This window comes from Tenrec ecaudatus, chromosome 12 (assembly GCF_050624435.1).
Source record: "Tenrec ecaudatus isolate mTenEca1 chromosome 12, mTenEca1.hap1, whole genome shotgun sequence".
In the NCBI taxonomy this organism is placed as follows: Eukaryota; Metazoa; Chordata; class Mammalia; order Afrosoricida; family Tenrecidae; genus Tenrec; species Tenrec ecaudatus.
Window position 1 is genome coordinate 70,008,613 of NC_134541.1, and position 26,399 is coordinate 70,035,011.

The 26,399-nt window shown below is 47.6% G+C and overlaps 1 protein-coding gene across 1 annotated transcript; it reads right to left on the reverse strand.

Annotated features, from left to right (window-relative positions):
- SLC37A2 (solute carrier family 37 member 2) lies at window positions 1-26,399 on the reverse strand. The gene is made up of 18 exons (XM_075527901.1): window positions 26,341-26,399; window positions 12,499-12,580; window positions 11,740-11,833; window positions 11,565-11,643; window positions 9,583-9,718; window positions 9,064-9,140; window positions 6,184-6,350; window positions 5,615-5,652; window positions 5,215-5,367; window positions 4,778-4,868; window positions 2,345-2,407; window positions 1,950-2,035; window positions 1,408-1,456; window positions 1,118-1,191; window positions 771-849; window positions 535-632; window positions 242-306; window positions 1-31 (listed from the first exon to the last, which is right to left on the reverse strand). Exons 1-18 carry the CDS (start codon window positions 26,397-26,399, stop codon window positions 1-3), a joined length of 1,521 nt encoding a protein of 506 aa, XP_075384016.1.

Sequence of the window (26,399 nt, forward strand, 5' to 3'; positions counted from 1 at the left end):
CTATCGCGGGTGGGTTAGGGCCAGACTAGAGCTATGGAGACACACAGAGGACAAGGGAGGACAGGTTAGTGGGCCAGAAGGATCCAGACTATCCAGATAGCTCTCCCAGGGCCAGGCTCAGCCCCTGCAATCTGGGCTGGTGCCAGTCTCAGAATGGCATCAGGGAAGCTGCGCTTTTGTTTTGTCTTGCCCTGGGAGGGAGGGTAGGAGAAACGGGCCTTCAGCTACTGGGGAGACTCACCCTCTGCTGCCGCTCAGGGATGCCTTCCATGCCAGGATCTCCTTGTACATTAAACGGCAGAGGAACTGTGGGGAAGACGCACCGAGGGAAGGGACGGTAACGCTAGCATCTAGCGCACAGTCCCCAGTGTTAGGGATGGGCACACAGTTTCATTCGGAAGGGCAACCTCCTGGGAGGGAACATGGTTCTAAGCAAAGAGCAGCTGCTCTTCTGGCCACAGAATGGCCATGGCCAATTGCTGGGGCCTCCAGGGCTCTAACCCCTCAGGACCCTTTTCAAAGAAGAACTCCTACCAGACAAGCCAGGACATCAGCAGAGATGAGCATGTAGAAGACATTGTTCCAGCCCGTGGGGGAGATCAGCCCAGCCAGCAGAGGCCCTAGGGCTGCACCTGTAGTGACAGAAGCCATGAGGTGGGTTAAAGGAGGCCCGCGGCTCTCCCTGTCCTTAGAAGGGGAGCATGCCCAGGAGTCTTCTGTGGGCAAGACCCAGGTTGGGCTGCCAGGAGCCAGGTGCAAGGGTCACAGACCTACGGAGCCAGTGCCGTCTATGATGGCGGAGACAGTGGAGAGTGCCTTTGCGTTGCCCTTCAGACTCTGGTGAGTGCCCTGGGGAGAACAGAGAGGGCCCAGCTGAACAACAGCTTTGGGCAGGCTGGGACTGGAACAGGGCACACTGGGGAAAGGAAATCACTGGGGCTTGAGGGTGACAGGGAAGGAGGGGGCTGAGATGGATTCTGAAGGCTTTTTGAGTCAAGCTTCTGCAGGTTGCCTTACAGAGAATGGGGCAAGAGCAGGAGAGGGGAGATGATGGGTCTCGGAGACAGAAACCTTGACCTCTAACCCCACCCCATCCCTGGGAAGAGGCCCAGCTTACCAGGTCGGCAGAGACAGCAGTAGTGATGAGTGCATAGGGGCCATTGACCAAGGCCCCACAGACAATCAGCATGACTGGGGCAGAGACAGGCCAGGTATCATGAGAAGTCACCACTAGCCTCCACCCCAAAGCAAGCAAGCTCTCTCAGGCTTCAGGCTTTGAGAGCCTCTGCTTTCCAGTCTCTTCCCCTGGTCCTCAACCCACCTTCCAAGGGACCCTGGAGCCTCACTTTTGTAGAGGTGAGGAGAACCCTCCCTGTGGTCTCGCAAAACCTGACATCCTTTGCTCACCTACAGAGCTGGTTATCCCCTTCTGGCCAATGTGGTTATACAGGAACATCTGCGAGTAGGGAGCAGACAGGCAGTCACAAGCAGGCTCTGCCAAGGGCGGCCCTTACCAGGCGTGGAACAGCCCTCTTCTGCCTTGGCACCGCAGAGCCCACCTGGTTCCCTTTGCTCTCCTATCCAAACCACTTAGACGTCCCCAAGATAGAGGGTCTAAGATGCAATATTATTTCCCCCAAAACATCTTTTCTATTATAACCTTAATGTCATATCCTTTTCTTGGTTAAGAACTTCAGCAGCTGCTCTCCCTCCGTTCTGCCAAAGCCAGAGTCAATCATCCCTTACCCAAACGGTCTGGTTCTCTTTACCAGGTGCCTGTTCCTCTGATGGATGACCCCTCCCTGCTCCCCTGGTGTGCAAACGAATGTGCACACATTCGAGGAGACAAGTCTGTGTATCCATGCGCCAGTACACACTGAGTTCAGGCACACACACACACACACACACACGTGCACACGTACACATTTTGTTCTGAAAGCTGTACGCACCATGGGGGCAGCCAAGATGAGCATGCTGCAGCACGTGGTCGCTCTGCCATCGGTGTAGTCAGAGATGAGACCGGCCACGATGCCACCTGGAACACACTCCCTCTCATTCTCTGTGAACCTCAAGTTTCCTCCTATCCCCCTAAGCCAGCACCAGCCTGGTCCTGGGCCCGGGCCTCAAGATCTAGTGGAGCTTCATGCTCTCCAGCCTTCCCCAACAAACAATTTTCTTGTCACCACCAAGCCTAGCAGGACCAGAATTGAGAATAAAGTCAGTACCCCCTTCTCGCTGGCACCACCTGCCCAGGTGAGTCTTCTGAAACCTGTCCCTTCTTTCTGTACCTCATAACAATAAATAGAGGGGGAGAGGATGCTTTCAAAGAGGGGAAAAGCCTCACCTATGATACCACCAACATCGAAGAGTGTGGAGAGGTTCCCCGCCTGCTTGGCATTAAAATGAGCTGTGGAAAAGGTAGAGACTGTAGTCAGACCTGGGGTTTGGAGCAAACATCCAGGCCAGAAGGTTCCTTTCAAAGCATGGAATCCAGTTTCACCCTTCTTTTCAGAGGGAGGAGGAAGGGACCAGTGGAAATGTGACTGGCTCAGGGTCACATAGTAAGTTTGTGGAGTGTAGGACCAGAGGGCATTCTAGCTCCTGGTCCAGCACGGCCCTCCTCTTTTGCAAGATGAACTTGGTCTTAGAATAACCTTTCCCACTGGAAGCACAGGATCCAGCCACTAAGAGCTCCGCTATAATTGGCCATTTTTTCCCAGGCAAGAGAACTTTTCCCATTAACCTCGCCCCTCCCAGAGCCCTACACCAGCCATTTTTCCTGCTCTGCTTCTCACCTAGTAGCAGCCTTCCACCCTTGGGAGGTCTTTACATCCATTTCAGATCTCTGTCAATAGACAAAGACATGAAAGAAAATAGGGCCTTCAGGTCCCAGGCCAGGAATGGGGCACTTATAGCCTACAGGCTGTACAAGGCCTTGGAAATCATCAATGCTGGCTAATGTCACATGCCTGCCTCATCAAAGAGGCAATTCTACTCATCACATTAGCGTTCGTTAATGAAATGTTGGATCCAATACAGCACGCTAAGTTTTAAGTTGATAATTTGTATGGCTCCCAAATGATGTTATAAATATCTAATGGCCCTTGGCGGAAAACTGAAGTTGCCAACCCCTGTGCTAGGCCATGGATCTAGGTTTATACAAAGCAGTGCTCGGAAACTGTAGGCTCGTCCCCCCAAGTTGACTCATACTCTGAAGTCACAGAGATGAAGCGGCGCAGCAAGTTAAGCGTGAGATGTGGCCATGACTCATCACCACAGCATCCTGTTCAGAGCATGTTGAGGGTGGCAGGCGGCCTGCCCCTCCTATAGCCAGGGATGTGGTCTTTAGGCTTGGCAGAGCTTTGAGCCTCGGGAGGCTGGAGGTGAGGGTGGGGTCAGTACTTGGTAGACTTGCCCTAACAGAAGAGCCTGAGGGACATTAAACATCGTTTTCAAACACAAGAGTGACCTCTCCTCATCTGGGCATCTTGTGGCCAGAACAGAGGCGGCAGAAGTGGGACAGACAAGTTGTCCTGAAGCTCTTAGCAGCCCCTTGGGAGAAGAGGGCACTGGTCATAGCTTGGTTATAGGGGTGGGGTAGCTCAGTATGCCTACAGTATTCAAAAACAAATATTTTCTAGCACCTAATCCCTAAGCCACCCAGGAACCTAGAAGGAGGTTTCCTTTAGACCAGGAGGTGAGACTAAAGGTTAGAGAGGGATATTATAGAACTGAGTGCTCGGTTCCAGTCCCATTCCTGTCCGGGGCAGGGAAGACGGCGGAGGTAAGCGGAATCGGGGTCCAGGGGCCAGTGCGCAGGATTTGTTGCTGTTGTTGGCTGTTGTCAAGTTAACTTCCCACTCACGGTGTCGCCAATCCAAACATGTAAAATGCCGAACCACCCCATGATGGGTTGCACATTGGATGGCCGTCATCCCTGGGGCTTTTCCTGGCTGAGTTTCAGAAGCACATCACCAGGTCTTTCTCGTTTTTCCTGGTCTGAAATCTCTGCTGAAACCTATCTAGTAGCAGATAAAGAAGCCCCTCTGACAGACAGGTGGCAGCTTTTCAAGAAGTGAGCTGGCTGAGAATTGAAATCTCCCAGGATCCTACTGGTTTAGATACCCGGTTTTTTGTTGGTTGGTTGGTTTGGTTTGGTTTTCCAAATCTCCTTTGACCCTAGACCAGTGGTTCTCAACCTGTGGGTCACGACCCCTTTGGGGGTTGAATGACTATTTCACAGGGGTCGCCTAAGGCCATTGGAAAACACTTCTGACAGTCTTAGGAACTGAGACACTGCTCGTCTATCCGTCTCCAGGCGAGTCCGCCCACATGCAGATACGCCCACATGAGTACCCCACGTAAAGACTGTTACCCATGCTGCACCATGCTTCAAGACAAAATTTCATTTATTTGTAATTAGAAATAAATATTTCATAATATGTAATTACATATTGTTTTTGTGATCAATCACTATGCTTTAATTATGTTCAATTTGTAGCAATGAAAATGCATCCTGTATATTAGATATTTATATTGCGATTCATAACAATAGCAAAATTACAGTTATGAAGTAGCAACAGAAATAGTTTTCTGGTTGGGGGTCACCACAACATGAGGAACTCTATTAAAAGTTAGCGGCCTTAGGAAGTTTGAGAACCACTGCCCTAGACCAACTCTTCTACTAGAGGTGCAGTAGACATCCTGCCCGCACACTGAGTCAGAGCCACCATCCTGAAAGTTGCTACTGCCCACTTTGTCTCTGGCCTGTACTTACCCACATTGACGATGTAGAGGGGGAGCCAGTAGAGGAATGTGTAACTGACCAGCTTGGCGAACAGCAAACACAAAGAGAACTCTATCACACCCTAGGGAGCAAACCAGATGGCAAAATGGAAAGGGTCCAAAATTTCTTTGGCCCAGTGATGGCCCCCAAGGATGGATCAGCACAACCCAGTAATTCTAATCCCCTACTGCACAAAGCAACTTCCAATACACATGCAGTCTCCATGAAAGCTATGTACCCGATACTGCAATGCATGGCAAGCCTCCTTCATGGCAAGCCTTCGCGATCACCTCCCCAGCTATTACCTACCCTGAGCATCTCTGGGAAAGAAATCCGAAAAGACACAAATCCCTCTCCTGCCCCCACCCTGTTGTCCAACCGCAGACTCTGGAAAGCCTCTCTCTGGCTGCTGTTCCTACACTCCTCACCGGGATCCGTAGTGCCCCAAGGAAGCTGATGGCCTCAGGCTGGGCGCTTGGTCCCTTGGAGCTCGTGGCCGCAGTGTCTAGGCTGCTTTCCTTGTCTGAGTAGGGATCATTCACAGGATCCTCAGGGTTGACCTGGTCCTCACCTGGACCATGCTGAGGAGAAATGAGCCCTGATAGCGGAGCATGGTTATAGACCCCCTCCCACACACGCTGTGTGGGAGAAGTAGGTCTGGGCTGGGCTGACGTTCTGAAGACATGTTGGATTGTGAGGCAGTCAATCGAAAGGTCTATTATTAGGCCTGTGAAGTAACTGTAGGTTCAGAGTTCCATCTCCCAACTCCCCATCTGTCTTTGGAATGAGCAAGAGGGCGAGATGAACCGGGGAATAGCTTTCACTCACATGGTGTTGAGGAGGGATGCAGTCCACATCTTCTGGGTCTGAAAGACACCCCTGTAAGGAACTTCCTAGCAGAGTGGGCCCTCACCCTGCCCTGGGTCTTGCTGGTTTGGACAGCCAGCACCCCGTATGACCACTGCACTGCCTATGTTTCTAGGCTGTGTTCTCCTAAAAATCGGCTCCATCGTGAACCTCAATTTTCTTACCTACACAGTGTCAGAATGCGGGTGAGAACAGCTACCTACCAATTATAAAAGATTCTGTACTCCAAGAATGTAACTTTAACTCCATATTCCTCTTCTGTCACCTTTCAGATACAACCAATATTTGCTGAGCACTTACTACGGACCAAGCAGTTTAACTACATTATTTCATTTAACTGTCAAAAGTCATGAGCTCAGAGAGGTTTAGTGGTTTGTTCAAAACCACACAGCTAGTTATCTAAACCCATGACCGTGATCTTTGTACTGTGTTCCGCTGCCTTCTCCCAGAACCAGGGAGAGGAACTGGGAGGCTCCACTAGGGTATCGTTGAGAAGCGGGTGGGGGTCCAGGAACGGTATCTGCACTCACATTCAATGAGGAAGAGGAAGGTGACGATGCCCATGGCAGCAATGATGAGACCAGGGACAGCAAAGGACAGGCCCCACTGTTCATTCACCCAGGTGCCTGCAATCAGGGAACCCAGGATGTTGCCCATGGATGTGTGGGAATTCCAGATGCCCATGATGAATCCTCTCCTAGAGGGGAAGAAAAGAGGATGCAGTCCACAGCATGGGCCTCAGACAAGCCCAGAGAGATGGCTGCTGCCAGCGTCCCTGAGGCACCACAGACTGACTTCTAAAGCCCCAAAGGCATACGCCAAGTCTGTGGGCACTACAACAAGGCCTGGGGTCCTTCTCTGGTCTTCTCTGTTCCCAGCCTCCTCCCCAGCAAGCAGCACACAGGGCTTCCCAAACAGGGTGCTCATGACCCTGTGGACAGGGGACACTTCACCCCTTTTCCTTTCTTCTGCTCACTGATCTTACACTAAAGGCACGGTCCTCAACTTGTGGCTATGTTGCCACCCCTACAACCACCACCAACAACCAGGGGACATTTGGCAATGTTGAGAGACATTTTTTTTTCTCTCTTTTGAATCTGTATATTCACAGAATGCTTATTGATATTGCCATACATGACACATTTCTAACAATAAAAATTAAATATTGACCTTAAACAATTATTTATCATTAAATTCTAGGTATTATAAGCTAATCACAAGATCAAAACAATTTATCCAGTGGTTTATTTCCAATTTTTAAAAGAATCATTTTATTGGGGGCTCGTACAACTCTTATCACAGTCCATACATATATCCATTGTATCAAGCACATTTGGACATTTGTTGCCCTCATGATTCTCAAAACATTTGCTTTCTACTTGAGCCCTTGGTATCAGCTCCTCATTTTCCCCCTCCCTCCCCAGTGTCTGCTACCCCATGAACCCTTGATAATTTATAAATCATTATTTTGTCATATCTTACACCATCCAACATCGCCCCTCATCCACTTCTCCTCTGTCCATCCCCCAGGGAGGAGGTTATATGTAGATCCTTGTAATCTGTTCCCCCTTTCTACCCCACCCTCCTTCCACCCTCCCGGTATCACCACTCTCACCACTGCTCCTGAGGGGTTCATCTGTCCTGGATTCCCTGTTTTTCCAGTTCCTATCTACCAGTGTACATCCTCCGGACCAGCCGGATTTATAAGATAGAATTGGGATCATGAGAGTGGGAGGGGGGGGAAGCATTCCAGAACTAGAGTGAAATTGTATGTTTCATCATTGCTACATGGCACCCTGACTGGCTAATCTCCTCCCTACAGCCTTTCTGTAGGGGATGTCCAATTTACCACAGATGGGCCCTGGGTCTCCACTCTGCACCTCCCCTCATTCACAATGCTATGATTTCTTTTTGGTCTTTGATGCCTGATACCTGATTCCTTCAATACCTTGTGATCTCACAGGCTGGTGTGCTTCTTCCATGTGGGTTTTGTTGTTTCTCAGTTAGATGGCCATTTGTTTATCTTTCAGCCTATAGCGTCTGGGGTCTTAAAAGCTTGAAGATAAACAGGCAGCCATCTGGCTGAGAAACAACAAAGCCCACATGGAAGAAGCACACCAGCTATCCTAACAAAGCGGGTACATAAGCAAATGTGGTGAAGAAAGCTGATGGTGCCCGGCTATCAAAAGATAGACATTATTGATGTCTATCACAGTTGGGGATTGCAACTGGCATCTTGTGGGAAGATACTAGAAATGCGATTAAATATCCTACATACAGCAAAGGCTAATCTGGCTCAACATATCAGTATCATCGAGGCTGAGCAACCCTCAGCTTTTTATACAAAAACCAGTTCAAGGAAAAGAAAACAATTTTACAGTTTTCATTAGTTGTCTCCCTTCAAAATGGAAATCCCTCTCTTATGAGGAAAACATATGAATAAAGTTGCCTGGATGAAAGTACTAAGAAAAATGCCACCGTTTACTATTATTATTAATCATTTTATTGGGGAGCTCTTACAGATCTTTTAACAATCCACCATTCAATTGTATTAAGCGCACTTGTACATATGTTGCCATCAACATTTCCAAAACATTTGCTTTCTACTTGAGCCTTTGGTATCAGCTCCTCTCTTTTCCCTACCCTCCCACCCTTCTGAATTCTTGATCAATTACATAGCTTTTCAATTATATATTATTATTGTTATTTCATATCTTATACTATCCGCTATCTCCCTTTACCCACATTTCTGTTATTCATCCCCCTTGGGTGGGGGGAGGCTATATATCCAACCTTGTGATGGATGGGCTCTCCCTTTGTCCCCCTCTCCCACCCCCCTCCCCTCACAATAGCACTACTCCCACTACTGTTCCTGGGGGGTTTATCTGTCCTGAAATCCATGTGTCCAGAGATCTTATCTGTAACAATGTGTGTACTCCAGACTGGCTGACTTTTAAGGTAGAATTGGGTCATGGTAGTGTGTGTATGCTGGGGGTGGTGGTGGAGGAAAGCATTCAGAAACTAGAGGAATGATGTGTGTTTTGCTGATGCTGTACTACACCCTGGTTGAATTTTCCCTTCCTTGTCAACCTTTTATTGGGGAATATCCACTTTTTACATATGGACTTTGGGTCTCCACTTCAACTCCCCTTTTTTGCATCGTTATAATTGTTTGTTTTGGATCTTTTGATACCTGATACCTAATCCGGTTGACACCTCATGATCACACAGGCTGGTGTAGCACAGCTTTTTAACCATTAAAATGGTTCTGTCTGGGCATGTGAAGCTCAACAAGATAGAGGCAACATTTTTCTTTCACCAGATAGTTATGCTAGGGGCCAGGAGTGAAGGCCTGACTAGTCCCAGGCCTCCTGGTATCCTTCCCACTCCTCCTCCCATTTTGCACTCACCTTCCCTTCCCAAACCAGTTTCCCACGCAGGTTACCACGGAGGGCCAGCCTGTTGTCTGGACAAGTCCATTAAAGATCTGCAGGGAGAAACAAGGTGGGGGTGGGTGCTGGCATGGGTCATATGGCCAACTTTCTGCTTTGTCCCCCGCTGGACTAAGGAAGATAACTCTCTGTATCGAGGGGCCCGCCATACCACAAATGATATACCCCACTCTAACCTCATGCATATGTACATGCAAACCCTAAAGTTATAAGCTGATTTCTCCTCTTCCTCAAGATCTTTCAGCATAGAGAGCAAGCGTCTCATGCAGCTAAAGAGACCTCAGGATGGTGCCCACGGAAGACTCGGTAAGTGAGGAAATGTATGAATGGGGAGAAGATTAGGGAGGAGAACCCTGGGTAGTGAATGGGGACCAGAGGCTCAAGGCCCAAATCTGCTGTGGCCTTAGAATGGGGAAGGTCTAACAGTCGGAGGCCTTTGCTGGGACTGCAACAAAGGCCGGAGTGTGAGACCCATACCTGTATGAGCACAAAATACCAGAGCGTGTGGATGTTCCAGAAATATCCCATGCCAAAGAGGGAGGTGAAAAGGCCACTGAGCAGCATTCCGGCAGACAGGTAATAACGAATGGGGAGTCGCTCCCCAAAAATCCCACTGGAGAGAGACGGATTTGCAGTTAATCTTTGCTATTTCTACTCCTTCCCTCTTCTGCCGTCTTTGTTCTTTCCCTGCCACCCACAGCACGGAAACTGTTCTGGCCTGTGTGAGTTTTATATCCTCAGTCTTCCATTCACCAGGCGTCTCTGCTTCACTTGACACTGTTGGCCTCTTTGAAATTCTCCCCGCTCAGTGATGTTACCCTTAGTTCGTACTCACAGCAACACTACAGAGAGAGTAGGGTGCCCATGGCCGTAATCTTTACGGAAGCAGATGGCCACATTTTTCTCAAGTGCAATAGTAGTGCATTAGAACCATGGGCCTTCTGATTAACAGCTGAGTGCTTAAACACTGCACCACCAGGCATTCTTTTCCGTGGCTTTATGGTTGTCCACTTCCTCCTTCTTTACTATCCATTGATTGCATGTTCCTTCTGGGCAGTCTGTTCAATCACCTTGATAATTTTAACTACCACCTATATATTAAATTCGGAAGGAAGGCCGTGTGTTCTACTTTGGAAAAACCAACCATTAAAAACTTTAGAATCACAGTCTGCTCTCACACATATGGGTCAGTGGGTCTTGTTTGGCTTTGTCTCCAATATATTAAATATCCCACAACTTTATGTCTTCATCTTTCCCCAGAGCTTCAGAAGCAATGCCTTCTGAAATGTTTACTTAGACTCTCCCAATGCTCCGCAAAGCTCTCGATAGTCCTCAGCCCCGTCTTCACTGCCCTTTATTCCTTCCTCTACCCAGGACCCCTTCTTTCTTTAACTCATTGGCATTACTATCCACTGACCACTAAGCTGGATGAGAGAGTTCCCTCTTTCTCATCCCTCTCCATCTCACCGCTCATATTTAACCTCTAAGACGCGTCCCGTCTACTCCTAAATATGTATTCCTCCGGTGTGTTGGTTCTCTTCCATCTCGATTATTATATTAGTGCTCTAATTAAGTTCTCTTCAAAACTCACTTGGGCTGTTGCCAAAACTGATCAACTCTACCTTGAGTCTGACACTCAGAGTGACCTATCTTCAATAGGAACGTGAACAGGACACTTTGCATCAAACCCTTCGATCACTGCCCAACACTCACAGTAAGAAAAATGAGGCCCGAAGCGAACAAACTTGTCCTTCAACTCCATCCTCTGCTGTGAGCGCTCTCAGACTTTGCCCTCTCATGAACCTGTCCCACCTGTAGATCAATCACATTGCTTCTTCATGATTGCATCCTTCTGCTCCAGCCACTTTTTTGTTTGCCTCCCCAGCTGATGCTGCCAAACCGGATTCCTCTTCACAACGAAAAGAGCTCCTCTCTCCCCGCTATTATCTCATTAGCCTCTTCCCTCTAGTCCTAGGGTGGACTGAATGACTGCCTCAGAGCTCTCAAAGCACCCTACAGGCACCGTGGTCGCATTGCCACCATTCTGCATTGTCGTCAGCTGCTTATTAACCATCCATCATTTCCATTAGGTCAGGAGTCCTTGGAGGTTATGCAAAATTCACATTGTCAACACAAATGTGGGCACAGGACAGGATCACTCAAGGGATCCCTCCCAGCACAAACTATAGTCCATCCACACTCACCCACACACCTCTCTGGGGGGACAAATGTAAAAGGAGCAGCCAGGGAAGAGAGCTACTGAATGTGGGCCTGTGCCACTCAGCACCCGTGGCATGGGCTCATTGTGCACACACAAGTCTCAGAATTGTTGACAGCTGTGGGAGCCCTCAGCCTTTCCCTTCAAACTCCAAGCCCCTGGCCGCTCAGGTCAGTGAAGGAGGGACTGTAGTTCTGACCCTCCGACCCTGGATGATCCCACACTCGGCCTCTCTCATTACCTGATAAACATGCCGATGGCATAGGCCACAAGAAAGGCATTGTCCACAGCCCCAAATAACTCCTTGTAGTTGTCCTTATCTGAAAACAGAGGGAGAGATGGCAAGCTGGGTGCTTGGTTCCTTGCAAAAAGCCTGAAAAGTTAAGATGGGAAATAGGGAAGGCCAGCTTGCTTACCAAATGGGGCCCAGTTGCACCATGTGGTGTCATTGAAAGTCGAGGTGTCATTGATGGGCTTGATCAGGTCAGAACAATTCTGGTGCAGACGACTCTGGAGAGACAATGGGATGCACAGGCAAGAGTCATTTGTCATATCCCAACCTGTCAGCCAGAGAGGAGCCAGCTAACTCTGACCAATCATACCAAGGCCACTGCCATCGCCCTCCTGAATGCCACCCCCAGGAGATTCCATGCTCCTTCCTGTTAACACCTCCCCCTCGCAGAAATTGATCACAGGGAAGATTAACCATCTCTGACCCCAGAGTGAGAGGCCACAGGAGTCCATGAGGAGAACCCATAGAGCCCAAGACCCTCCATCTCTTACTGCTCACCCACTGATGCTGCTGACTCCTTCTTTGGAAAACTGGTCAGGGAAATCTACTGCTCTCAAGTCAATTCTGACTCCTAGGGATCCCATAGGACAAGGTTTCTAATGCTATAAATTGTTAGGGAAGTTGACTGCCTCTTCTTTTTTCCATGCAGTGGCCGGGGGTTCAAAATGCCAATCTGTCTGTTAGCAGCTCAATACTGAACCCGCTGTGCTCCAAAGACTCCTTTCTTGGGAAACGAACCACTCGTTCCAAGTGGGGTCTGCCAGGGTGAAGGGCAGTCCAGCAGCCATGATGAGCAGATAACTGCTCCCCACCACTTGACTAAAGGCGTTTCTGTTGGGCCCAGAAGCTTCTGCCCCGGTCTTTGTTACTAACGCAGCCTCACCTTGACAATGCTGATGGGCTTCCTGGACATGTGGTAACACGTGTAAATGAGGAAGGTAAGCAGCAGGATGAACCCTCGGAACCTGCAGGAAAGTAGACCTTTGGGTAAGCAAGAGAGAAGGCCCGGCCACTCGGTGGTGTCCATGCCGGCAGCCCCAAGGTCTCAGCACCGCCAACTCTTAGTTTCAGGTTCCCCTGCACATGCAAGTTCTTGGAGGCAGAGGCCAGCAGGAGAAGAGAAACGTAAGCCAAGCAGCCAAGATGCTCAGGAGGCTCTAGCTCCCCGGTCCTGACCCGAGACCCCAGCATGCGTCCTGCAGGAGAGGATCGCATCCCACTCCTGCTACCCTCCGTCACCTTTACAAATGTAGAGGTGCCTGGGCACAGACGGAAGGCAAGAAAAGGATCATGACTGGAGCAAAGGGTTAGAATCATTTCCTCTAACACCAGAAATCGTGAGTGAATTTGAATAGGAGAATGAAGTGCCCGGTGAGGGCAGGGGGTGGGGGGGGAGGGTGTTGGGGGGGAGAGGGCTGTCTGTAGGATGAGATCCATACTCCTCCTAAGCTTAGAATACGGAGAACTAGCACCTGTTTTTCGTCCACTGAGATCTGAGGCCAGACAACCGAAATGAGTCAGCAGCAGAAAAGACTGATCAGACCCAAGTCCTCTTGTTATTTCCAGTCAAGTCCCTTCCACTGGACAAAGATCAGGCTTTCCATGATACGTGGCTCACATATCACATGCGCCTTTCCCACCTGCTGCTGCCTCATCTGACAGGAAGCATGTAACTCAGCACCACTCAAGGTTTCCGCTGGAACCCAAGCCTCTCCCTACTCCTGAGTCACCCACCGCTTCCCCCAGAGGATCAGCTGCAAGTCAGCAGGCCAGAGTCACACGGAAAACAACACCAGCATGCACCCCAGTGCAGGGGAAAGGGCTAGGGATTAGGAGGGTCCAGAGCCTCGGTTGAAGGCATTCCTAGGTTCACTGAGCCGAAGAGCCAGGCCAGGCCATTCTCGCTCTTCTCTTTTAGGGAGCTCCTGCCACTTGGGAAATGAAGGGACATTTCAGCAAAGCCTGAACTTCGGTTGAATTTAGGTACCTTCTCACGTCACTGCTGGACACAGGGGCAGCTTTGTGCCTGAGTTTTCTGTCTCCATTCTCTCTGTGGCCTCCCAATTTATTTTCTTATGAAAATGACGTCACACACAGCACCCCCTTGGTTACCTTGCTTAAAACCGACCAGTGTTAGAAAATTTTGATGGCACCATTGTACACGTATGCTTAATATAATTGAATGATGGACTGTCATAAGATTTGTAAGAACTCCCCAATAAGATGATTCAAAACAAAACAAATAAACGACACTATCAGTGGCTCTCCATTTCGTTAAAATTAAGTTCCAATTCTTAGTCTGGTATTTACCCTTGGCTATGTATGACCTTGCCTCTAGCTACCAGATCCAAAGGGTGCGGTGTTGCTCAGAGGTCTTCCGGGGACTGGGGTTCCACAGGGAAGAATGGGCTGCTCCATGTGCCTACCACAGCGGCCCACCTGAGCAAGCTTGGGGATAACAATGTTTCCTGGGCTCCACCAATTGACACAGAGCTGCATATATTTAGTTCAAGGACTTTTAAAATAGGGGGTAGGATTCTTTGAGAGAATTTGCAGAGAGTACCCAGCTGGCTTCCTATAGAAAGCAGTTGAGGGGAGAAAGTTACAGCCCTAAAGTGTCCTGCCCAGGAAACTGCCACGTTCGGTAGAAAAGGCTAGTGCCCGGTTGGCACAGAGGACTCTCTTGCTAATTTATTGTGTGAACTAAACAAAAATCTCTAAACTGTTTCTGTCTCTGGTTTCCTCAACTACCCCACAAAACAGCTGAATCTGATAGCTGCCTCCCCAGAGTCCCTGGATGTGCATCCCTTACGACCCTAGGACTCAGCTGAGCCTACACTGGCCAATCGTTGATCTGGGGCTCTTGTCTGCCTGTGGGACCACTGAACATGGAGGCAAATCAGATTCTGTCTGGGCCTGAAAGATCCAGGGTGATATAGTCCCATGAAGACTCCTGCTTATGACTGTTCTGTCCTATCAGGTCAGCAGCATACCCCCTGCTGCGATTCATCCGTGATGGTGACCGGGAAGCCAGGACGCCATTCAGCAGGCATCCTAAGTGCATTCAGGAGTTGGCCAGAGCTAACAACAGGCTGGGAGGTATGACCTGGTTGGCACCAGCCCATCTCCCACACCATCACTCCACACCACCACACAGCAATCCTCCCAGGACAGAGCTCCACCTACCCTCACCTGACTTCCTTTGGCCTGTGGTCCCAGGTGCCCCCTCTCTGTGTTCCATGTCCCTGTAATCTGGGTAGTCCATGTCCCAACCCTGGGTAGGAAGAGTTGTGCTCACTAGTGACTTTGATTCCTTTTGGCAGAAGCAGGACTTACCTACCACTCACTCACACTTATCCCCCACACAGGCTGCCAGGAACTAAACAGAAAACCGTGTATGCGGGGGTCTTCTTATTCCCGAAGCTCAAAGATCAAGGGACAGCAAGATGGGTAGAAGGGATGATGTGGTAACTCCATAAGAGAGGAAAGCCCTGTGTCACTTGGAAGCACAAAGGGAGGACCCTGAGCCTAGGTGGGATGGGACCAATATCTGGAAAGGATTCCTCAAGGGGAGGCTTCTTTGAGTCTTCAAGACAAACAGGCCTGGTCCAGGCAGACCATGGCTGGGGCAGGAGGATATGCCAGGGGGCTGGAACAGAAAGTGCAAAAGCACAGAGGCACAAAGTCATACCATTGGTTTGTGGAGCCCTAACCCAGGACACTTGGAAGGTGGGTGTGGCTAGGAAAGGTGACTAGGAATTGGCAGGGTGTGTGGAGTTTGACCCTCTCAAAGTTGATAGGAAGACATTGAAGGAACCTGAAATTTTCCTATGTTAATAAGCTCTGACACCATCCCAGTAAAGACCCACAACTTCTCCTCCTTGAATTCTGGTAAGTCACAGGCAGAATTCCTCACTGAAGGTCAGAGTTTTTTCACCCTTGAGCCTCTGCTAGGGCCCATGATGGCAATTTCACAGGGGGATATTTCAGGGAGGAGGTGTCTATAAAAGAGTAAGGACTTCACTGTCGACGAAAACTGAGTTCCGTGGCTTAAATCTGCTTGCTTATCTGAAAAACAGAATTCTATACCTATCGCGTGGGGCTGTGAACAGATTACGGAGTTGATATTATCATACATCTTCTCGAATGCATGCCGCCCCAGAAACTCAATTGCCACTGAGTTGATTCAAACCCATAATGACCTTACATAGGGTCCCAAGGCTTGGTGAATCTCTATGGGAACAGACATACTCATCTTCCTCCTGCAGAGCAGCTGGTGAGTGGGTTTAGCAGTTCAACACTGCCCCGACTGTGCCACAGAACTCCCTTCTTGACACCCAGTGGGCACTTAAAAACAACAGTCAGTGTCATTTGGGGTTTTCAGATGAGGATGAAGAGCTGGGGGACAGGGTAGGACTGGGGAGGCAACTGAGCCCAGTCACTGTGGAGGTAGTGGGGTAGGGTGGGTGTGCTCTGTACCCTAGGCCACCTGGAGGGTAGGGTTTTATAGGCCAGCACCACCTCCTCCTTACTTGGGGCTAACCAAGGCTAGTAGAGCCCTCTCCTTATGAGTCTAGGATCCAGGTGCCTAAGGACAACTGCCCTGCTAAGGCTCTCCCACAGGCTCTCTCCAAAGATGACAGGGAGGGGTCAGGAGAGGTCCACATTGACATCCTGACCAGAAAGATTTCTGACCTGAGAGGTTACAAGCTGACCTCATTTAAGGCCCTGACCTGGCCTCCCTCCCAGCTCTGAATTACACATGTAAAAATTTGACCCCCAAGATGACAAGACAGCAAGAGTTATGATTTCTGGAGCACAGGGGTCCTCAGCTTGCTGTGCACTGGCTAGGTACCATGAGACCTGTAAACCCAAAGCTTAGAGGCCTGGGGTGAAGAGTCCAAAGTCATATAGCTGACTTGGCAGAGTACACTTGAACCCAGGCTCTGACTTAGTCTGCTGCTTGTTCTACTCCATTTTAGCAGCTGTTCTGAGATGGCCCATTCAAAAGAGGATGGGGCCACCAGTCGGGGGAGCGGCTGGGCTAAGCTAACAGCTTATTCCCCAGCATCACACGGAACCACAGGTTTCACTTCTCTCCCCACAGTTCTTCCCCCCTAAACCACAGAGGCCTCAGCAGGGTGGCTGTGAAAGCATGATGGCAGCCCAGTTCCTGGGCCAGACCCGGCAAGCAAGTCAGGGCCAAGAACTAGAGTTACTGGGAAAAGGTCTAGATTTTCCCAGGTGAGGCCAACTGACTTGTAACCCTCTAAGCTTTCGTTAGCAAGAGGTGGTAATTCTTAGAGTTCTACCTCCCAGTTCCCACCAACCAGGTCAAACAGAGTGGTAGACTAATTATCCCTGAACTAGTAGTTGATTGTTTAAGGAACGCAATGCTAATTTCATTGACCTTGTTAAGACTTTTCATGAGAAGAGAGGAAAGAACTAGGAGGCAAATGGGTATTTACAGAGGTTTAAATACAGGCATGTACATATGTAAATATATTTATATATAACGATAGGGAAATAGACCTACCTACATATATTTATAAGTTAAGTATTAAGGTAGCAGGCAGACATTGGGCCTCTACTCAAGTACGTCTTCAATGCAAGAAGACTTTGTTCTAATAACCTCGCATTCCATGATGCTCACCTTCCTGACACAATCACTGAAGACAAAGTGGGTGCATAAGCAAATGTGGTAAAGCAAGCTGATAGTGTCCAACTATCAAAAGATATAGCATCCGGGGTGTTAAAGGCTTGAAGATAAACAAGTGGCCACCTAGTTCAAAAGAAACGAAGTCCACTTGGAAGAAGCACACCAGCCTGTGAGATTATGAGGTGTTGATGGGATCAGGTATCAAGCATCAAAGACCCAGAACAAAAAACTATATCAATGTGAATGGAGAACCAAAGCCCATATGTAGACAAGTGGAGATCTTCCAGTAGGGTCACAAGGAAGAGACCAACCAGTTAGGGTTGAAACCGGTTGAAACATACAACTTTCCTCTAGCTCTTTAATGCTCCCCCCCCCTACTATCATGACCACAATTCTACCTTACAAATCCAGCTAGACCAGAGCATGTACATGGGTACAGATAAGAGCTGGAAACACAAGGAATCCAGAACAGGTAACCCCTCAGAGTAGCCACACCAGGAGAGTAAAGGAAAGGTGGAAGAAGAGGGGGGGAACCAACTGATCACAATGATCTACCTATAACCCCTCCCAGGGCGATGAACAACAGAAAAGTGGGTGAAAGGAGACATTGGTCAGTGTAAGGCATGAAAAAATAATAATAATTTATAAATTATCAAGGGTTCATGAGGGAGTGGGGGCAGGGGAAAAAATGGAGCCGATACCCAGAGCTCAAGCAGAAAGAATGGCAACAAATATAAAAATGTGCTTGACACAATGGATGGATTGTGATAAGAACTGTATGCGCCCCCAGTAAAATGATTAAAAAAATAAAACAACCTACTTGGATCACACAAAAAAGGACTTTTCACTAGGAAAGCATCTAGGGTAGAAGCAAGGAACAGCATCTCCTGAGACATTAATATAAAAAGCAAGCCAATCAAAGAAAACCCGCAATGGACCCATTTTCACCACAGCGGGGGGTGGGAGGCAATAGGGCACAGCAGAGAGTTGGGACCTTAGTAGCGGGTAGAAGCAGATCCCCCTTTCCCTGGTGGCTTCCTCAGATTGCACTGCGCCAAGTCAGTGCCCCAGCCCCCAGGATCCTCCTTCCTTGCTTTGCAGTCACATGCGGACAGTTCCTACCTCCAGGTGAAGTCCATGGGGACTTAAGCTCCTCACCAACCAAAGCACACCATTCTTTGCCACAAGCAGTGGCTACTAGGAGACACCTAAGGCTGCTTGGGAAGCCATCTGGCAGGCTGGGTTGGCTGCGGTCATAGGGGACTTGGAACATGGACTTGGGATCTTTCCTTGGATCATCCTGTACTAGAATTCATCAGATCTGAAAAGGAGAGTGAATGGGCACAGCCACCCTGGGACCAATGGTGACAATGATACCAACTCTATCCACTGCTAAATCCTCTACTGCCAATGGGAGAAATCTTGGTAGGGAAACAGATACCCCAGAGACCAGAGCCTGAGCCAGGCTTTTAGTGCCCACAATGGCACAGGCCTGGTCTGGGAGAGCCATTGGAGGGCCTCACCCTCAGCTGGGACTCTAGAACCTTCTCATAGGGAGAGTTGACCCAGGGGTTGGTTCAAGGATCCTTCCCGGTGAAGTGACCCATTGTCCAGTTGTTGTTCGTGCCATCGAGTCAGTTCCAACCACTTCATGTGCAACAGAACAAGACACTGCCTGGTCTTGTATTGTCCTCACAATTGTTCTGTTGTCTGTGCCAATTCGTTTTGTTGAAGGTCTTCCTCTTTTTCACGGCCCCACTCTACCAAACATGATGCCGTTCTCCTGACAGCATGTCTAAAGTACACGAGGCAATGTCCCACCACCCTTCCCTCATGGAACCCAAGACTTTCCAAAAGACATTACTAACTACAGATGATGACCTTCATTTAGGAAAGAGAAAACCTGTAAGATGATTTATTTTGTTTTGAGAAGACAGCTGAGGAAGGAACATCTGGATGGTCAAACAAAGGAAACGTCATTGCCTTACCTACATGAAATTTGGGTTGTGTGATAACTTGGGAAGAATGTGAGCGCTGATGGAGTTTGAAAGAGGTAACAGACATACATTAATATATTACATTACATATAACCTGGGTTATGTATAAGGCCAACAACTAGTTCCCTTTGCACTGTTAAAATAGCCTTTCTATAGAAAAGGTACCAACTTAATATATGTCTGTTACCTCTCATAGGTATATTCCATGGCCTTCCTTTCAGGTGTCTGTAGAGGCCTAGTACTCACCCAGGTAGCCTCACCTACTACTTCTCCTGAGCATGAAAGTCTAGGGCCCAAAGCATAAGGTCAAGGCCAAGGAGAACACGAACACACTCTCCACCTAACAAACACAGGCTCAGGGTCAGTCAGGTGGAGAGTCGTAAGTTTCAAGGTCTTGATACCCAGAGTCTGTCCTCAAGCCTAGGCTTTCTCTGTGATGGCTCAGCATTAACCTCATTGCTCAGTGGATGCGGTATGACTGGAAAAATACAGGCTTTGGCCCACTACACAGACCATTCCCAATCCCTTGCAGACAAGGACCTGGAGCCTGACTCAGGCAGCTCAGCCCCAAGCCAGAAAGGTGCAAGTCTGCGGTGCAAAAAGGGAAGAGAAACAAGGGGGTGGGGAGGGTGGTGAATGGGGAAGGGACCAGCTGAGGAAGACAGTCATATCATGTGAGACTGGGGAAGAGGCAGGGTCAAGCTGAGGGGCCCCAATGTCAGGAGATTTGTTTCTCCAGGATTGTGCCCTGTCCCAGAGCTTCCAACCACAGCTCATTTGAAGCGGTCTTTTCGGCTTCCTTTACCAAGCAGCTCTTGGCAGTCCTGGGAAAACCAGAGGGGAGAGAGCTGCTTAGGGGCCACTGATAGGAGACAACCGCAGATTAGGGGAAAGAACATCCGATTTAGACCAAAAGTTTTCATTTCTGGTTCTGCTACTTTCTGTGACCTAGGTCACGTTGCTTAACCTCTCTAAGCCTCAGTAGACCTGTGACCTTGTGCAGAGTCCATCCAGGACCACCAAATCACCAAACCCAAGGTGGCCTTCTCTTCCCACGGTCTGCCCCACGGAAATTCAGAAGCACCTAGTAATTACCAATCCCAGACTGTCTATGAGGTTAAATGCTTTCAGTATTTTCTCACTTATTTCCTCTAAAGGATTTCGGGGGGCAAAGTGGGTTACACATTGGGCTGCTACCTGCCATGTCGGCATTGTGAGCCACCGGGTGCTCACAAGAGAGCAGCTGCTGGTTTTGCTGCCCTGTAAAGACTGCGCATCTATGAAACCCACAGGGACAGTTGTACTGTGCCCTTTGGGGCTGTGATGAATTGGAACCGACTGGATGGCAGTGAGTTGTTTGGTTTTGGATTTTTTGGTGTTTCCACCCAAACCCTGTGACAGAGGTGCGATTGTTGTTATTTCTGTTTATTAGATAAGAAAATTGAGCCTCAGAGAGATTAAGTGCTTTGCCTAAAGCCAGAGGGCACCTGATCTTTCTCTGAACCACACAATTATCAGAACAAGGTAAAGACCATGCATGGGCTTAGGAGTCATGTTAATCTAGGTTCATGTTCCAGCCCGGCCACTTATTAGCTATGACATGCTGACTAGCTACAGCATTATATCCATACCTTTTATGGGAAAATGCAGTGCCCACCTTGTGTTCTATAATTACAAATAAACACTGCCTAGCACTGAGGACAACAGAATTACTGTTGACTTGGAGCTTCACGTGAGCCTGGCACTGTTCCAAACACTTTGTACACTGTATATACCATTTTTCCTCATAGCAACTCCATGAAATAGACATAATGATTTTCACTCTACAGAGGAAGAGACCATGGCCCAGAACCAATCAACTCTCCCATGTCCTGTGCCAGGAAGGCCCAGCTAAGTCTGTAAATGCCTTCCTTAGGATACGTGCAAACAGCAATTTCCTCAGAGAATTCATTTCTCATTTTCTTTCAGATGCTGAGTGTTTCTCATGTTGCTACCTACCCCGTCTATCCCTCATAAGATCAGCATTGATAATGATAAGAGTGCTGTTAATAATTACAATAAGTACTTATTGTATGCTTTTTGTGTGCCTCAATTGACACATATAATTGCAAACACTTTTCATACTAGACACACTAGAAGCCGTTTCTTCACAATTACCTCATTGATTCCTCTCGTGCATCCTCTACATGGCATAGTACGTATGAAACATCACCCCCTGCACTCAATAGTCCATCCTCATGGTTGGTGCACTTGTCAACTCACCAGAAAAGTTAGACTTCAAATCCAGCCAGAGTGTACCTCGGAAGAGAGTCCAGGCAATCAAATTGGATAATCAGTGGTTGAAAACCCATGCAACACAATTCAACTCTGACCCACATGGGAGTACCGTGAGTCAGAAATTGACTTGGATGGCAACTGGTATAGGTTTTTGGTTCCTAAAACTGTTGACTATTATGCACATACTCTCTCTCTAGGTTGGGCCTTTGTTCTGAGAAGGTAGGACCTTGTCTCAAATTGTGTTGCCCAGAGTTCAGCATAATAATGTGCCTGAAATATGACCTACATAATCATTTAGTGTTTGATAGGAGTCCAAAGCTGTGGTCATCAGGAAGGAAGGAAGGCACTTATTGAGTACCCTCCATCAGCCACAGGGGAGGGATGGGGTGTCAAGAATTTTTAGGTTTTCTACCCCTGTAATGATTTACAATCTCAGAAACCCACAAAGGTGTTTCTGCTCGACATGTCCTACAGGGTTTCTATGAGTCAGAACCAACAAGATAGCAATGAGTTTCAAAGTATATCAGTACATTTAAGAAGTCCTGGTGGTATGGCCATTCTGAGGGAGAAAAGACCCAGCAATCAGCTCTCAGAAAGATAACAGCCTGGGGAATTCTACGGGGCCTGTCCTACGGTATCATAATGAGTTGGAATGAACGTCAAAGCGTACAGCAGATGAATGCCCTAAGAACCCATTGGGTGACAAGGAAATTGAGGCTCCAAGAAGTGAGCTACTTAAAGCACACAGCATTCAAGGGATTTGAATCCAGCTCTTTTCTAAATCTAAGATGCTGAAGAACACAGTGACTGCATTCACACTGGAAGTGTATCCATGGCACATGTACCTGCAGAAAATTGTTATGAGTCCTCATGAGCGTTTGTAAAATGCTGGTGTGACACAGGTTGCTTATAATTTGAAAGTCTTCTTCCATGCTCTCAGCAAAAGATACTTTGATTACAGGTGTTGTTATACCTGTGTGTGTATCCACATTCACGAGGGGAGCTCTACAGGAACATTAGTGGGGGAGACCTTTGACATTGTATGCAACGGAATGAGATGAGTTTTTGTTCATTAACAAAAAGAAAGAGAGAAATAGTTGATCCTGTTTTTAGCTACCAAAGAAGCCTCAAATGGAATCTAAGAAGAACATTTAGCAAACAAGACAAAGAGAACCCTAAAGTGAACTGACTGGTTGTTTGAAAATGAGAAAGAAAACACTGAAGGACAAACCTCAGTGAATATTGGTGATGTTTACATAGCACTATTGATGTAACTGGACACCCAAAAATTATAAATTTGAAAATGTTGAATTGGCAGCTGTTTAAATGTGTTGTAAATGTTCTTATAACAGTAAAAATTAATTAAAACCCTGAATGGATACATTTGTAGGTTTGCAACATGCAAGTTTGATTGTCCTCTATTGTGCAAATATTGAATCAGAAAAGAAGCAATTACGTGTGTTAGAATTTTGCCAAAGCTGGCTGGGTTTATTTCTATCATTTTCAAAGAGGCCTGTTGTCCCTTAAAGAAAAAATCAAACCCAAACCCATACTGCCACCAAGTCGATTCTGACTGATAATGACCCCCTAGGGCCATGGTTCTCAGCCTTCCCGATGCCGCGACCTTTTAATACAGGTCCTCATGGTGTGATGATCCCAACCATAACATTCTTTTTGTTGCTACTTCATAACTAATTTTGCTACTGTTATGAATTGGGTGATCCTTGTGAAAGGGCCATTTGACCCGCAAGGAGGTCACAACCCATAGGTTGAGAGCCACTGCTCTATGGGGTTTCTGAGGTTGTAAATCTTCATGGAAGCAAATAGCCCCTTCTTTTGCCCACAGACCAGGTGGTGGGTGTGAACCTGTGCTCATCTTGTTTCCTTGCAGTTAAAATAGCAAATTTTTCTTGGAAAATTGTTTGTCCATAAGGAGATATAAAAGGTTTTTCTTTCTCTCCTGTGTAATCTTCCTAGATAGCAATGATTCTTTTTCTTACCAGAATAATTTTCTATGCTCTTTAAACTCATTATTCCTGATTGCTAAGGTTTTTCACTAGGAAAGAACTGAAGTTCTTTATAATATCACTTTCTTTTTTCAATGTTTTATTGTTATTGCAGAACTATGCATTGTCTGTCCAAAGGAACCCCCACCCCCCAGTTATGTGAAGCCATCTTTGGGCTATCTTCCAAAACTTTCACTGTCTTTTGGCTATTTTAAAACTCATATAGTTACAAAAGTTAATGGTAATTAACTCACAAATCATGCAAAATAATATAGGCTCTCTTCCCAACCTATAGCAAAATCAGTTTGCTAAATATTTCTGTCTTGGGATGACCAGAGTGCTCCTTAGACATAAGGATGGCAAGGCTCCATCTTGCAGACTTTGGACATATGGTCAGGAGAGCTCAGTCCGTGGAGAAGGACATCAGGCTACGTCAAGTAGAGGGACAGCGAAAAAGAGGAAGGTCCTCAAGGACATAAACTGACACAGAGGCTGCCACCGCGAGGGAATTGCAAAGTTGGTGTAGGGTAGTGTAGTGCTTCGTTGTGTTAGGGTAGTGTAGTGCTTCGTTGTGTTGTGTGTAGGGTTGTGATGAGTTGGCACCGACTGGATGGTACCTAACAACAAAAGTAAATATTTCTGGAGAAAGGTGTGTGGTCTTTGGATTTTCTTCTGGACTAGTTATAATTTAATCTGCTGGCTCCTTCAGTATGATTAAAATAACACATATTCATTTTTATATCTGTAGGGAAATTATGATTGTACCCTTTTCAGGAAAAAAAAAAGAACCGTTCTTAACACAAAAGGGACCAAATAAATGAGTGGAGAAGGCTACATATGAGGACATAAATAAGTGAAAAGCACACAGGTGACCGCTCTAGGCCAGATGGGACCACTGCTGAGGCATAGAGACCCTACAGACAGTAGAACTGCTCCCTGGGGTTTCCAAAGCTGTAAAATGTCAAGGGAGCAGATCACTTCATCCTTTTCCTGTGGAGTAGCTGGTATTGCACTCAGCAGTCCAATCACTAACCCTCCGTGGCACCCGGCTCCTTGGTTTGCTCAGGGCTGAAAGAACTCAAGATTCAGATTTGCAGTTCTAAAACTGGGACGGTAATCACCTTAAAAGCACAGGCCTCTCTTAAGAAGATTCTTCTCACCTTCTGTCAATTTAATTTGGGGATTTTGACCTGCCATTACCTTATCAAAGGAACCCCCCTGGAGTACAGGTTACACATTGAGCCTGCTAACCACAAGGTCAGCAGTTTGAAGCCACCAGCTGTCCTCTGGAGAAAGTTGAGGCTTTCTACTCCCATAAAGAGTTGCAGTCTCAGAAACCCCCAGGGGCAGTTCTGCTCTGTCCTATAAGAGTTGTTATGAGTCAGAATTGACTGAATGGCAGCGAGTTTGGACTTTTCTTTAATTACACAATCAAAACCAACAAATTAAAAACTCACTGTCAGGGAGTCAATTCTGACTCATACCGACCCGACAGAAGAAGGGAGAGCAAGGGAGAAGTGCCCTTGCAGGTTTCAGCGATTATAAATGTCTATGGAAGGAGGCAACTTCATCTTTCTCCCTTGGAGCAGCTGGTAGTTTCAAACTGCTGACCTTGTGGTTAGCAGCCCAATGTGTTACCCACTATGTTACCTTAGAAACAAGCCTCCTCTGTTACCTTAGAAACAGCTTCATTTGTTGCTTTTGCTTCCCCCTCATCCCAGAAGTCATCTAATAGTTTGTAAATGATGGCAATATTTAAAGACACAATATGTAAGAACACTTCGCACACAAGTTCAAACTAGAACCACAAACGCTCCCTTCCAGAAAGATGGGGCTTTCTGCTCCCCAAAAGGGTTACAGCCTCAGAAGTCTCCAGGGGCAGCGCTACCCTGTCCTATCCTGTTGCTGTGAGTTGGAATTAATTTGATGGCAGCGAGTTTTGTTTTGGGTTTGGTTTGTGAAAGCAATTGTTCTCTAAAATATCTTTTTATATTACTGTGAATTTTCTATCATAAATTTATTACCTACTTTCTAAAAATAAATGTACAATTGTAAAATCAAAATGAAACAATGCAGTTTTAAAACTTAGAAATGAAATAGAAACAAGTAAATCTAAGCTTATATAAATTGGCTATATTGCCCTTTTCAGGAAGAATGTCTTTATGAAGACTTTAGAATACAGTCTTTTCAAAAATTTTTTGACTGTATATCTTTAGTGGAGTAAAGTCTAAGAACAAAAAGAATAACAGTGAATTTTAACCTTCACGCAATAATTTTAGTTTGAATATTAAAAAAACAAAATAAAGAACCACCTCAAACTCCCTGCCATGGAGCAGAGTCCGACTCACGGGGACACTATAGGACAGGGTAGAATGGCCCCTGTGGGTTTCCAAGACTTACTCTTTACGGGAGTAGAATGCCTCATCTCTCTCCTGCTGAGCGGACAGGTGTTTTTGAACCGTTGACCTTGTGGTTAGCCCAACATGCAACCTACTTCCCCACCAGGGCAACCTAGGAAACTGAGACCAGGGGGGTGGTGGTGGAAGTTCTGGGAAGCAGCAATTAGGGTTGTCGGGCATCTTTCTTGATCTTTAGGGAGCATGTGTTAGCACCCTTCCAGGCTTGTGCCCCTGCCAGACCCTGGGACCAGAGCCGAGGCCAGGACGCCCCGCCGGTGTAGTCTAGCCTCCCGCGCCTACGCCTTAGCACCCCGCCGATTGAACTAACTGGGGGCCCGTCAAGGTTGGCGGGGAGCTACCCCGGCCCCCCTCCCAAGCCCTGCTCACCAGCTGTCTCGGGAAAAGGCACGGAGGAACCAGACACCTGGCGCCAGAGACGCCCGCAT

Excerpts from the sequence above, each read along its gene's own strand:
- SLC37A2 (XM_075527901.1), bottom strand. The coding sequence starts at position 26,399 with ATGCGGGCGTCTCTGGCGCCAGGTGTCTGGTTCCTCCGTGCCTTTTCC. Across the intron at positions 9,719-11,564 it reads GCCATCGGCATGTTTATCAG|TGGGATTTTTGGGGAGCGAC; the intron begins GTAATGAGAGAG and ends GTCTCTCTCCAG. Across the intron at positions 1,457-1,949 it reads TCATCTTGGCTGCCCCCATG|ATGTTCCTGTATAACCACAT; the intron begins GTGCGTACAGCT and ends CCCTACTCGCAG.